A 12049-nucleotide genomic window follows, 5' to 3' on the forward strand; every position below is an offset into this window, starting at 1 on the left:
GAAAGCAAGAGACAAGTTTGGAGGAAACCCTATAAACGCCCACAGGAGTAACTCATTTTGGAATTGTATCAACAATTGTCACCTTGTAGACCTAGGGTTTAAAGATAGTAAATATACTTGGTCAAATAAGAGGTACAAAAATAAGTCAAGTCTAATCCTAGAAAGAATTGACAGGTGTTTTGCTAATAATCAATGGGTAAATGAATACCCTGAAACTAACATTACTCACCTCCCCAGGACCCACTCTGACCACTGCCCCATGCTTATCAATCTAAGCAATACCAATCATACTCCTCTCAATAAACCTTTTAGGTTTGAATCAATGTGGTGCAGCTACCTTCTGTTTCAAAACTTAATTAGGGAAGCTTTTCAGCTTGATTCCTCCCTAATCCCTTCCACCATTTTGTTCAAGGAAAATGCACTCAAGTGGAATAAACATACCTTTGGAAATATCTTCCAAAAAAATCCCCCTATTATACTTTTAGCACCTCCATGCAAACCCTTGAAAGGACCCTCATTGAGGAGCTTAGTTCTATCCTAAAGAATGAAAAGGATTTCTGGAAAATGAAGTTTAGAATAAACTAGCTCTCAGATGGAGATGCCAACATAAAATTCTTCCACACTTCTACACTAAATAGAAGAAGGAGGAACAAAATCCTTTCCCTCAAAGATGACTCAGGACAGTGGATGTTTGAGCCTAGGGAAATCAAGCAATCAATTTCAAAGTTCTTCCAAGAACTTTACACAACATCCCTCCCCCAGTCCTAGAATGGCTTTTCCTCTTCTGAAAGCCAAGGGCAATGCCTCTCCCATATTCAACAAACAACAATTAAGATGGCTCTTAGGGATAGTGAAATTAAAAGTGCCATGTTCTCTTTCAAGCCCATGAAAACACCCTGATGGCCTTCATCCTTTCTTATATCAAAAATACTGGGACATAGTGGGTAAGGATGTCATCCAATTCTGCAAAAATTGTTTCTCCACATCAATAGTGAATCCAGTCATGAATGAAACCCTCTTGTGCATCATACCCAAATTCCCTCAAGCCTCAATGATCAAAAACTACAGGCCCATAGGCTTATGTAATATTGTCTACAAGATAGTGACAAAAATCATTGTTAACATAATCAAGCCTTACCTCCCTCACATCATTGGGCCTAGTTAGGCTAGCTTCCTCTCCAACAGGAAAGCCTCAGAAATGCCATCATAGTCCAGGAATACATCTCTCACTTTGGGAAAATGAGAGGCAAATCCTCTAACATGATTCTAAAGATTGATCTGGAAAAGGTTTTTGACAGACTATAATGGTCTTTTATTAAGCAAACCCTCCATGCTTTCAAATTCCCAAACACAATCACCAAGCTCATCATGTCATGTGTCAGCTCCTCCACCATCTCTGTAATTGTTAATGGAGAGCAAACTAACCCTGTCATGCCTACTATGGGCATCAGACAGGGTGATCCTTTCTCTCCTTACTTTTTTATCCTGTGTATGGAAAGGTTCTCCAGAGACATTGACTAAACTTTCCTCCAGGGTAAGTGGCACCCCATTAGCATTAGCAGAAATGGCCCTAAGATACCACACATATTCTTTGTTGATGATCTAACTCTTTTTGCAATAGCTAACCAAGCCAATTGCAACATAATCATGAGTACTCTCAACTCTTTCGACTTGACATATGGGCAAAAGATCAACCTTACCAAGTCTAAAGTCTGTTTTAGTGCAAATTGCCAACCTACCAAATGGAACTCATCTCAAACACTCTTGCCATAAAAGCTTCAGCAAACTTTGGAAAATACCTGGGCTTTCCAATCTTCCACAAAAGACCAACTCACAGTGATTTCCAGTTCATCATTGACAATCTCCATTCTAAAATGGCTAGATGGAAAACAAGTATGCTAAACATGACTGGGAGAACCACTTTGGTAAAAGCATCTCTGAACTCCATCCCAAATCATGTAAAGCAATACATCAAATTGCCTACAAAAACAACCAAAGAGATTGATAAAATACAGAGGAATTTCATCTGGGGCACTACTGCCACTAAAAGAAAGATGCACCAGGTCTCTTGGGATACAATCACTATGCCTAAGGATAAGGGGGGCTAGGGATTCAGTAAGCTGAATTGAAAAACAAAGCCCATCACTCAGGTCTTGATTGGAGGCTATATCAAAATCCCTCATCCATCTGGGTAAAAAGTCTGATTGCAGAACACTGCAATTGGAGGAGCCCTCCTAAAAAAGCTAAGTCACACACGTGGCAATGCATTATAAAAGGGTGAGAAATATGCATGAAAGCAAAACGATGGATAGTGCATTCAGGAAACAGAGTCAGCTTTTTCAATGATCCTTGGATTAATAACTTCTCAGCTATAAGGTCCCTAATAGAAGGACCTCTGATAAGAGAAGACATGACCAAAACTGTAGCTTCTGCTCATCATAATGGAACTTGAGATCTCTCTACACTCTCTCTTACCATCCCCCAAAATATCCAAAACTCCATCTACACTACCTTCATCTCACCCAACCTAGTTAAGGAAGATAGAATGATCTGGGGAGCCACCTCAAATGGAATCTATTTTACAAAATTTGCTTACTCACTCTTGGATACTTTTCAACACCAAAGAGAGGAAATCATGACCCACAATTTTTCGTGGATCTGGAAACTACAAGTTCCCAAAAAGATTTAGTCATTTTTTTGGCTACTATTCCATGAGAGGCTCCCTACTGGAGCTTTTCTCCACCATGTTGGGATACAAACAGACCCCATGTGCAGTTTTTGCAATAAAGCAAATGAGACATCAACATACATCTTTTTTGAATGAACAAACTCCAAACTCTTCTGGAAAGCAATCCTCTTACAAAGCACAAACTACAACGCTGCTCCTATACCATCATTCACTCCTAGGGATTGGCCAACCACATGGGCATCCCTTAAGAAAGAGCATTATAACAACATCATTACATGGAAAAAGCTACTACCCTTCTGCTTCTGGCAAATATAGCTCACAAGGAACAACAATCTTTTCAATAATCGAAAGGAAAGGGTAGACTCAAAAAGTGCTATAGCTAAGGCAACTGAATATGTTACCATTATGTTGAATAAAGCACCCAAAACTAAAAAGAATATCTGGGTAAAATGGGAGCCACCAAAAATCAACACCTGCAAGCTCAACACTGATGGAGTTGCAACAGAAAATCCTGGAAGGGGAGGACGGAGATGAGTCTTCATAAATGCAAGTGGAAATTGGATACTCGACTATATGGGTTCCATCCAGTGCACCATTAACACTCATGCAGAATTGCTAGCCATTCTGAAAGGGCTGCATCTTGCAGAAGAAAGACAGTTAACCCCATTGGAAATAAACACTGATTCAACAGAGGTAATTAGAATGCTAATCATTGGGAACCTCCCTTTTGACTCACTTATTCATGAATGTAGGTCAATTGTCCAAAGACTAGGCGATGTGGTAGTGAAGCACAGCTACAAGGAAACCAACAGAGTTGCGATCTACTTGCAAAAGAGGGCACTAACAACAATTTTTTTGAAGATATTTTTGTAACAACAATTCCTCCGGTGTTTGTGACGCATGTATTTTGGGCAGACATTGCAGGAACTGTTTTTAAAAGACAAATTATGGATTGTAATATTATTAACGATAGCCAAGTAGTTGGAGATTTGATATATCCACCTGCAAACAATCTGTTTGTAAACCCTAATGGGTAGTTTGTTTTATAATATGCATCTAATTTAACCAAAAAAAAAATATCTATGTTCAAGCATTTGGGAAGCGGCTCTCCAGTTGGTCTTATTTCGTAAATCAAACAATCAAACAACTATGCCTCAACACAAAATAAGTTGGGGTCGACTATATGAGTATTGTGATCTTTTCTGCTATATTTGGATCTTGGACTAGATAGCAACAACAAGTTGATGTTTAGGCCTCGCTCGTATCAACACTCATGGAATTTTGTGCAAGTAATGTCAGTTTATTATCATAACTTAACTCGTATGTGACTTTGAGCTTTGCACGGTATAGGTTGTAAATTTTACTCCCTCCGGTCCATTATAACTGATTTTTTGGTCTTTTTGTTGTGTTCCACAATATTTGAGTTTTTCAGTTAACTTCTTTTTTTCAAAATTGTATATTTCCAATGTAACAAATTAAGGTCAATATGATCAATTTTATTGTTAATAATGCTAAAAGATAGATTCCTTAATATGTGTGAAAACAACCAAAAGAATCAATTAAAGTGGACCGGAGGGAGTAATGTTTTACATTTCCTCCCAAATGAATAAATTACCTTGCATTAGAGCTCGTTTGGATTGACTTATTTTAAGTGCTTTTAAGCTAAAATAGCTTTTAAGTCATTTTATAGTGTTTAAATAAAGTAAAAAAGTGCTTTTAAGCACTTATTTTTAAGCTAAAATGACAAAAATAAGCTCAAATCTAGAATTCCTAACTTATGGCTTTTGGCTTAAAAGCCACTTACAACAAGCCCATCCAAACGAGCTCTTACTTTTTCATTGAGAATATTGATAGCGAGAAGCTGAAAACCAGCAAGTAGGCAAGATGTTGCACCTAATCGCATACTAATAATGGTAATCCAACATTACGCAAACAAATTTTTAGGGCTACACTAAATATTGTATAGGTATCCACCAGACAATCATAACCACATATGGATGACCTTTTTCCTTAAAAAATATTGCAAAATATGACACTTTTGGGGGCGATTTTTAACTTTTGACCCTCGCTTGCCCCATGTGCAAAACTTCAAGGTTAATTGTTAAAAGTGTTACCCAAGGGGCAACACTTTGAAGTTCTGCTCGGCAAGCAGGGACAAAATTTCAAATCCATCCACTTTGAGGGCTATTTGTATACTTCATCCCCTTTTTTCTTCTATTTTGATCGGGATGAGCGTAAAGCTATGCACGGATCGAATCGGATCGGATTTAGCACATTTCGGATTTCGGATTCTAGAAAATGCAATCCGAATCCGATCCGAATTATATCAGATTGGATCGGATTTCGGATCGGATCGGATTTCGGATCGGATCGGATTTCGGATCGGATTATTATGCCTCAAAGTTAAACTAATATGTATATTTTCTTTGTAAAAGAAGCAATACATTAAGAAAAAATTATGTTTATGCAATTATGAGAGTACTATGGTGCCAATATAGCTAAATCTAGCAATTGTAAAGGTAATAACTTGGAGGTTGATGTAAAGGAAGTACTGACTATCTGAAATTAAAGTGTAGTATTTATACATTCCCTAATAATTTCGGATCGGATCGGATTAAAATATACCAATCCGAATCCGAAATTTTAAAAAACACAATCCGAAATCCGATCCAATACAAAATTCGAAATTGAATGAATCGATTCGGATTTCGGATATCCGATCCGAATGAACAGCCCTTGATGAGCGTCATGATTCTTGAATAGGAGCTGTGGTGGGAATTCTTCAGCTTATCTACATACATAAAGAAAAGAGGAATTGATAGGGCACAATGAGTATGAGATATTTATTTTCTGATTGAACTTTCTCTAGCTAAGACAAATTACATTGTCAGGCCACAGACTTTCAGCAGAGTTCAAATAAAGTCAAAAACTCAGTGGGATTTACACAAACGCTGAAAATGACTAACATTTTTATCCACAACCGTAATTTACATCTGGAGTTGCCACAACTGATTCAAATGGGATCTCAACTCTCTCTTTCACGACGCACCGAGTTTCACCATTTTCAACCACTGGGACTTTTCCTGGAGGGCATTCAACAAACATTGTCGCCTCCCTGTTTGCGAGCTGTTGAAACAAGTTAGCGACCTTGAGCTGATTATCCCGTTTCTTTAGCTGAGGCTCGAATCCAGCCAACGTCAAGACAGAGATTACGCCAACAACTGTAAGTGCTGTTTTGGCTGCAGCACTAACGAAGAACTTAACCATTTTTAATGGGCTTTTAGGCTCCGATCTTTCGCGGTTAGCTTCATCGAGATCTTTCCTGGAGTCGTGGTTGTGGCTACCAGTTACCCCATTTTGAGTGAACTTACGTGCAGACGGCAAGTGCGCACCATAACCCTTGTCTGACACCATTGCACGAGAAGGTCTGCTTGGGTACGGGGGAAGTAGAAGATCGTTGTTGTCTTCTACTGTTTCAGAAACAAAAGCAATTGCCTCATGTATGACTCGGAATTCCTTGCCTTTGTACCCTTTCAGTGTCTGGAGCAATTTTTCTTGACTATAGCCTATCTCAGACAACGCTGCTTCTTTCTCATACCATTGTTGCTCTTGTAGTGCCTGAACATTTTAATTTGAAGGCAATAAGGAGGAGGACATAACTCAAATGCACAAACATAGAAACAAGACGAATGTTATAAAAGGCACGTTGTATAATTAATGCATAAACAAGCCTGTACAGATAGAATGGCAATAACAGCTTTGGAGTATGCAGCGAATAATCTCAGGCAATCGGGCCAAGAAGTTCCACAAAGTACTCAGAAATACTGTTGAAAGAGGCACGTGCAATTCAATCCATAAGGGAATCAGAAAATACTGCAGCTTTGGGATATTTAACTACGCCATGTTTGACAAGGGGAAGTTCTACTAATTTACTCAGAAATACTGTCGGAAGAGGCACAGGCAATCCAATCCCTAAGGAAATCAGAAAATACTGCCACTTTGGGATATTGGACTACATTCATGTTTGAAACAACAAACAGGAAGAAAAAAATCTTTACCCATGTAACTTCTCAACCTCAGCCAAACCATTATTTCACGGTTGGCATTATAAACATCTTCAACAGATACTTTGAATAAAGTATAATAATATAATCAGCCAGGTGCTACAAAGACGAGATTCTTGGCATCTCACCCCGCAGGGACGGGAACAACCTTTGGGCTTTACTGTTACCAGTCTTTTCATCGGATATTTCGATGGACAAAAGCTGAACTAATCTATCTATTAACCCAAGATTAAATCCTTCCTCCAACATTGTTAATAAGTCAATCTACTTACACTAAGCGAGTGACGTTAAACATTCACTAAGTGCAAATGAATATTATTAACAGGACAAGCCTCCTCACAGAAGATTATATTTAGTGGTAGTTCTAAAGCTTATAAATGGCATTACAATCATCAGACCAAGATCGACCATTGTAATGGTTAGATCAAAAAACTAATTCTGCATCTAGAAACAGTACCGGACAAGGTGCACTGCAGAACAATACAATCAAGCACATGCTACAGCCCCAAGCTCAGCATGCCACAACCAAGAGATAATTAAGAATAACAATTATCTGAAATTCACATGAAGATTTCGAACTCTTTGATGAAAGCCAGTGATGACACACTCAAACCACGGCACTCTTATTCTGGAAGCAAAATGTAATTCCCCTAACAACATGGTGATATCACTTTTCGGTTGACCATACATAGCAACTAGCTTGCAGATTAGTTAGGACTTAGGATCATACAATCACTTGAAACACACTTGCCTCCATGACAGAGTGACTATGAATTCCTGTATAAATGAGCAATGTTTTGCAGACACATTACACTCAGAAGTTACTTTACTATTATTGGATAGTAATTTTAAGCAATTTAAAAATAACGTGAAAAGAACAAATTTGTAATAAGAAATATCAGAAGTTAGACTAAAAAGAAAGAAATACCCAGTTTATTTAATAGATATCATAGCCGGAACCCTTGTTAAGCAGTTGCGGATTTAAGCTTCCCAAATCACCTTATCAAAAAAAATAAAAAAAATCAACTCTACGTCAAAACAATGGATGGATTGGGGGGTTTTGCAAACTAAGATTTGTGTTTCTCATGTTAGAATAGAGTGGCCAGACTGTTTTATCACAAATGTCACCTGAAATGAGGTATCTACTTCACCTAAATAGAGACTGCTAGGAACCAGCATTCATAATGTTTGTGGAATCAGTTTCAAAGTCAATAATTTTATGGAATGGTTGATCAAGTTACATTTTAAGGGGTTGGTGAGTCCATAAGATATGTTTTTCAATATCGTACTTCTACATCTCAATATCTTTAGTTTCAAATAGAGATGAGAAGATCATAATCTCTCTCTATAATGAAGATCATATTTCCAAAAAGCATTTCTACAACAAGCATGTGTTTAGGCAATTGACATTCCATTCACTATTCACCGCGTTCACTTTGCTTGAGGAGGCAAGGGTTCAGATCCCATCAACAGCTACCTTCCCCTTCCCATTCCCTTATATTCTATAGGTGCGTCAGTCTCTTGAATACAAAAGTAACAGAAATTAAAAAAATTCTCACTCAAATGTGAACAGGGTTGCATTCAAGAGAACTGAGAATCCTATCCGTATTATGGTTGATCAGGATCTTGAACTCTGATTCGTCTTACAACATCATAGACAGAGTAAGAGATTTTATCAATATCAACGTTAGGCAGTAAAGCAAACAACTTTACTCTCGGTTACCTCATCTAAACTTTAAACCCGATATGTCCGCTTATCACGGAAGAATCCACGTACTACTGATTCCATTTAAGTCTACCATTATGCCTCACTCCACAGAACAAAGACAACAAAATCTCCAAACTCTAACAAAAGCAAATAATAGTAACATGCAACAGCATTAGTGAGCAGATATATAACGGAATACCAATCCTAACTATCAAAAAATTTGTCAACTCTAAAATGCTATCCATTCGTTGGAACAAAAGAACTAAAATGCATGCTAAAGTACTGAGACAGATAAAACACTTTTTATCCATTTCTGTCTAGAAGACCTCATATCCACTTGATCGAACAAATCTAAATTGTGTTTAATTCATCTAATGCACCATTATATACCTACTTAATTCTCACAAACGCAAAATTCTAACGAACGTCAACATTAGTCTAACCATCAGATATGCATCCCAACTTCAGCTCCAAAAACTTTTATGCAAAATCTTGCTACCTAATGCACCATTACATGCATCATCAAGAGGACGAATGAAGTATATATCAAGACCAAAAAAAGAATTAAAAAAGGACCTCAACAAGAGAAAAACGTAAACACACAGAGGAAAATTTCCTAAAGCAAACATACTCATAGCACTACAGACAAACCAGACTAAGAAATCCCTAAGGTAATTAGAAAATGGAGAACAACTCAAATGTAACTTCTAACAACTATTTATTAAGGTGGAACCCTAATTTGGGCGCCGTTTTGCTTATTAACTCGACAAAAGGGCAATTTTGCAAAATTCCGAGTAGCATGAAGACATAAACAACTACTACGTCTCAATCTCAAATTAATTGGAGTCTGATTATATGAATCCTCTAAATATATGATATATACACATTTAGAAGCTGAAAAATAAAAAAATAAAAAATAAAATGAAGAAGAAGAAGAAGAGACCTGCAAAGAAGACACCTGAGCTTCAAGTGATTCAAGAGCATCCTTAATCTTCAACAAACAATCCACTGCCTCATCGTCCTCCTCAGCCTCAGGGTTCGTTCCATTTGCAGATTCCACTTCTTCATCATCTAATTTCTTTGATGCTTTGTGAATGCAGTTTGTTATCTCCACTCTCAGCTCAGAGATTCTAGCCAGTACTAACCCTATTCTGTCTTCATCCATATTAACCTAAAGATTTCGACTTTGGCTTCTGAAAAATGAAAATCTTGAATTTTTGCAAAAAAGGGTTTCTGTAATAGGGACAAACAAGTGCCAAGAAAGTGCCAAAATGTGAAATACAAGTGATTGTGGTGCTTTCTTGAAGCCTAAAGAGATGACATTAGAACTTTTTTCCTGCTAGACTCTATAAACCTCGAAACCTCCTCCTAACAAAGTAAAACAAAACAGATTATGCATTTGTCTGTTTTGTCCTTTACCTTATATTGAAAAATCTCCAATAAATATTTGATTTTGGGAAATTATTTTTGTGGTCCGGATCACACTCCTCGTTGTTATTTTTATTTTTCATTTGTCTTTCTTTGAATTTAAATAAAGGAGGGAGACCTTGGCGCAATTGGTAAATTGTTATTATGTGACCAGTAAATCACAGGTTTAAGCTGTGTAAATAACCCATTGCAATTGGTGTTGATCAAGCTTTGTGCTGTCGATCTCTAGAATATTCCGGCGGTGATAAGTACGATGAAAGAGCAAATGGTTATGTTGAGTTTATGTTCTGTATGAATTGTTACAAGACATATTATATTTGTATAAGAGATGGGTGACCCAGTTTCATATGGGTTTAGTTTGCATTGGGTCTGAATGAAGATATTAGCTTTGGGTCTTGGCTTATTTTAGCTATGACTCAATGTTTTGGGCCTACATGCATTCCAGACCATGGTCAAGAGATTAACTATTGTGGTTATCATTTTATAGATATTTTTATCCTTCCTTGTATTTATCTGATGGGTGGTTAGACATTAGGAAATAGGATACTGTCACTTGGCAATAATTAGTTATAGCTAGATTCCTTTCTTGTTATATTTATACGTGCACCTGGTACAATGTATTTTCTCTCTGCTTCTCATCCTGCATGACAAGTGAGTAAGCCTGACCAATAGAGGGTAAAGGGGAAGACAACAATATGTTGCTTCTGACCCCAATAAAAGTCTCATTTAGGCCCATCAAAAATTGGCCTCTCATCTTGACGTGCCTTTAGGTTTTAGCCTTAGCTCCATAATCACATTCACAAACACAAGCAGAAAAGGTGTTTAAAGCATCTAATTCATCCCATAGATTTTTTATTTTAGTGAAATACCTTGATACACTACTATTACCTTGAATTATTGCACTTAACTCTTTCTGCAATTGGAACAATTTTGCCCCATTTGTCTGACCAAACCTGTCTTTAAGGTCTCCCCAAAGATCTTTGGCACTTTGAGAGTACAAGACACTCTCTGCAATTTTCTTTGACAAAGAGTCGAGCAGCCATGACAGTACCATGTCATTACAACGAGCCCAGTGCTTTTGAAGCCCAGAATCAGCAGCTGGAACAGCTAGGGATCCATCAATGAAACCTAGCTTGTTCTTAGCAGATAATGCTATTACCGTAGCTCTTCTCCAGCCCTCATAACTCTTTCCATCGAACACTGAAGAGACAAGATTCATCCCTGGATAATTCGAGGGATGAAGATAGTAAGAATGAGCTGAATTCACTACACCAGTCATCCCTGAAGCAGTAGATCCAGTACCAGCTATAGTAGAAGAATCTGTAGTTGAAGCTAGTGTATCAGTAGGTTTGGAAACAGTACTCATTGTATAGAGAAAAAGAGGAGAATGAAAATTTGATTCAAAGTGTAAAAAGCAAATTAAACCCGCTCTGATACCATGTCAAATAAAGAAGAAGACACTTTGAGAATTTTTCTTTTGTGTATTGAGAATGAAAATACATTGTACAGGGTGCACGTATAAATATAATAAGAAAGGAATCTAGCTATAACTAACTATTGCCAAGTGGCAGTATCCTATTTCCTAATATCTAACCACCTATCAGATAAATACAATGAAGGATAAAATTATCTATAAAATGATAACCACAATAATTAATCTCTTGACCATGGTCTGGAATGCATGTAGGCCCAAAACATTGAGTCACAGCAAAATAAGCCAAGGCCCAAAGCTAATGTCTTCATCCAAGCCCAATGTAAACTAAACCCTTATAAAACCGGGCTACCCATCTTTTATACAAATATAACATGTCTTGTAACCATTCAGACATAACATAAATTCAACCTAACCATCTCCTCTTTCATCGTACTTATCACCACCAAAATATTCTAGGTATCGACGACACAAAGCTTGATCAACACCATTTTCAACATACGGCTACGTACAATAGACCCTTATAGTCCAGCCATTCCCCGGACTCCACTAGTGCACGGGCTGCCCCTTTGAATTTAAATGAAGGAAAACATATACTCCTATTTTCGAGTTTATATTTGTAATAATAATTTTAAAAAATAATTAAATCTTATTTCCAAGTAATTATCTTTGCCTTTTATTGTCATATTAGGAATATTCTGAATACCATTTCACAGGTCTTTTTAAAG

The 12049-nt window shown here is 37.3% G+C and overlaps 2 protein-coding genes across 2 annotated transcripts; both read right to left on the minus strand.

The window, feature by feature from the left end:
- Positions 1-5508: 5508 nt before the first annotated feature.
- LOC104222285 (plastid division protein PDV2) lies at positions 5509-9856 on the minus strand. The gene is made up of 2 exons (XM_009773505.2): positions 9405-9856; positions 5509-6307 (listed from the first exon to the last, which is right to left on the minus strand). Exons 1-2 carry the CDS (start codon positions 9624-9626, stop codon positions 5660-5662), a joined length of 870 nt encoding a protein of 289 aa, XP_009771807.1. The 5' UTR covers positions 9627-9856; the 3' UTR covers positions 5509-5659.
- Positions 9857-10655: 799 nt separating this feature from the next.
- LOC104222291 (uncharacterized) lies at positions 10656-11255 on the minus strand. The gene has a single exon (XM_009773517.1). The coding sequence runs from the start codon at positions 11253-11255 to the stop codon at positions 10656-10658; it is 600 nt and encodes a 199-aa protein (XP_009771819.1).
- Between the last annotated feature and the right edge of the window lie 794 nt (positions 11256-12049).

Source organism: Nicotiana sylvestris, chromosome 1, assembly GCF_000393655.2.
Source record: "Nicotiana sylvestris chromosome 1, ASM39365v2, whole genome shotgun sequence".
NCBI classification, from domain to species: domain Eukaryota; kingdom Viridiplantae; phylum Streptophyta; class Magnoliopsida; order Solanales; family Solanaceae; genus Nicotiana; species Nicotiana sylvestris.

Coding starts and splice junctions, on each gene's coding strand:
- LOC104222285 (XM_009773505.2), bottom strand. CDS start 9,626: ATGGATGAAGACAGAATAGGGTTAGTACTGGCTAGAATCTCTGAGCTG. Junction 6,308..9,404: donor CTCAGGTGTCTTCTTTGCAG/GTCTCTTCTTCT, acceptor TAAAATGTTCAG/GCACTACAAGAGCAACAATG.
- LOC104222291 (XM_009773517.1), bottom strand. CDS start 11,255: ATGAGTACTGTTTCCAAACCTACTGATACACTAGCTTCAACTACAGAT.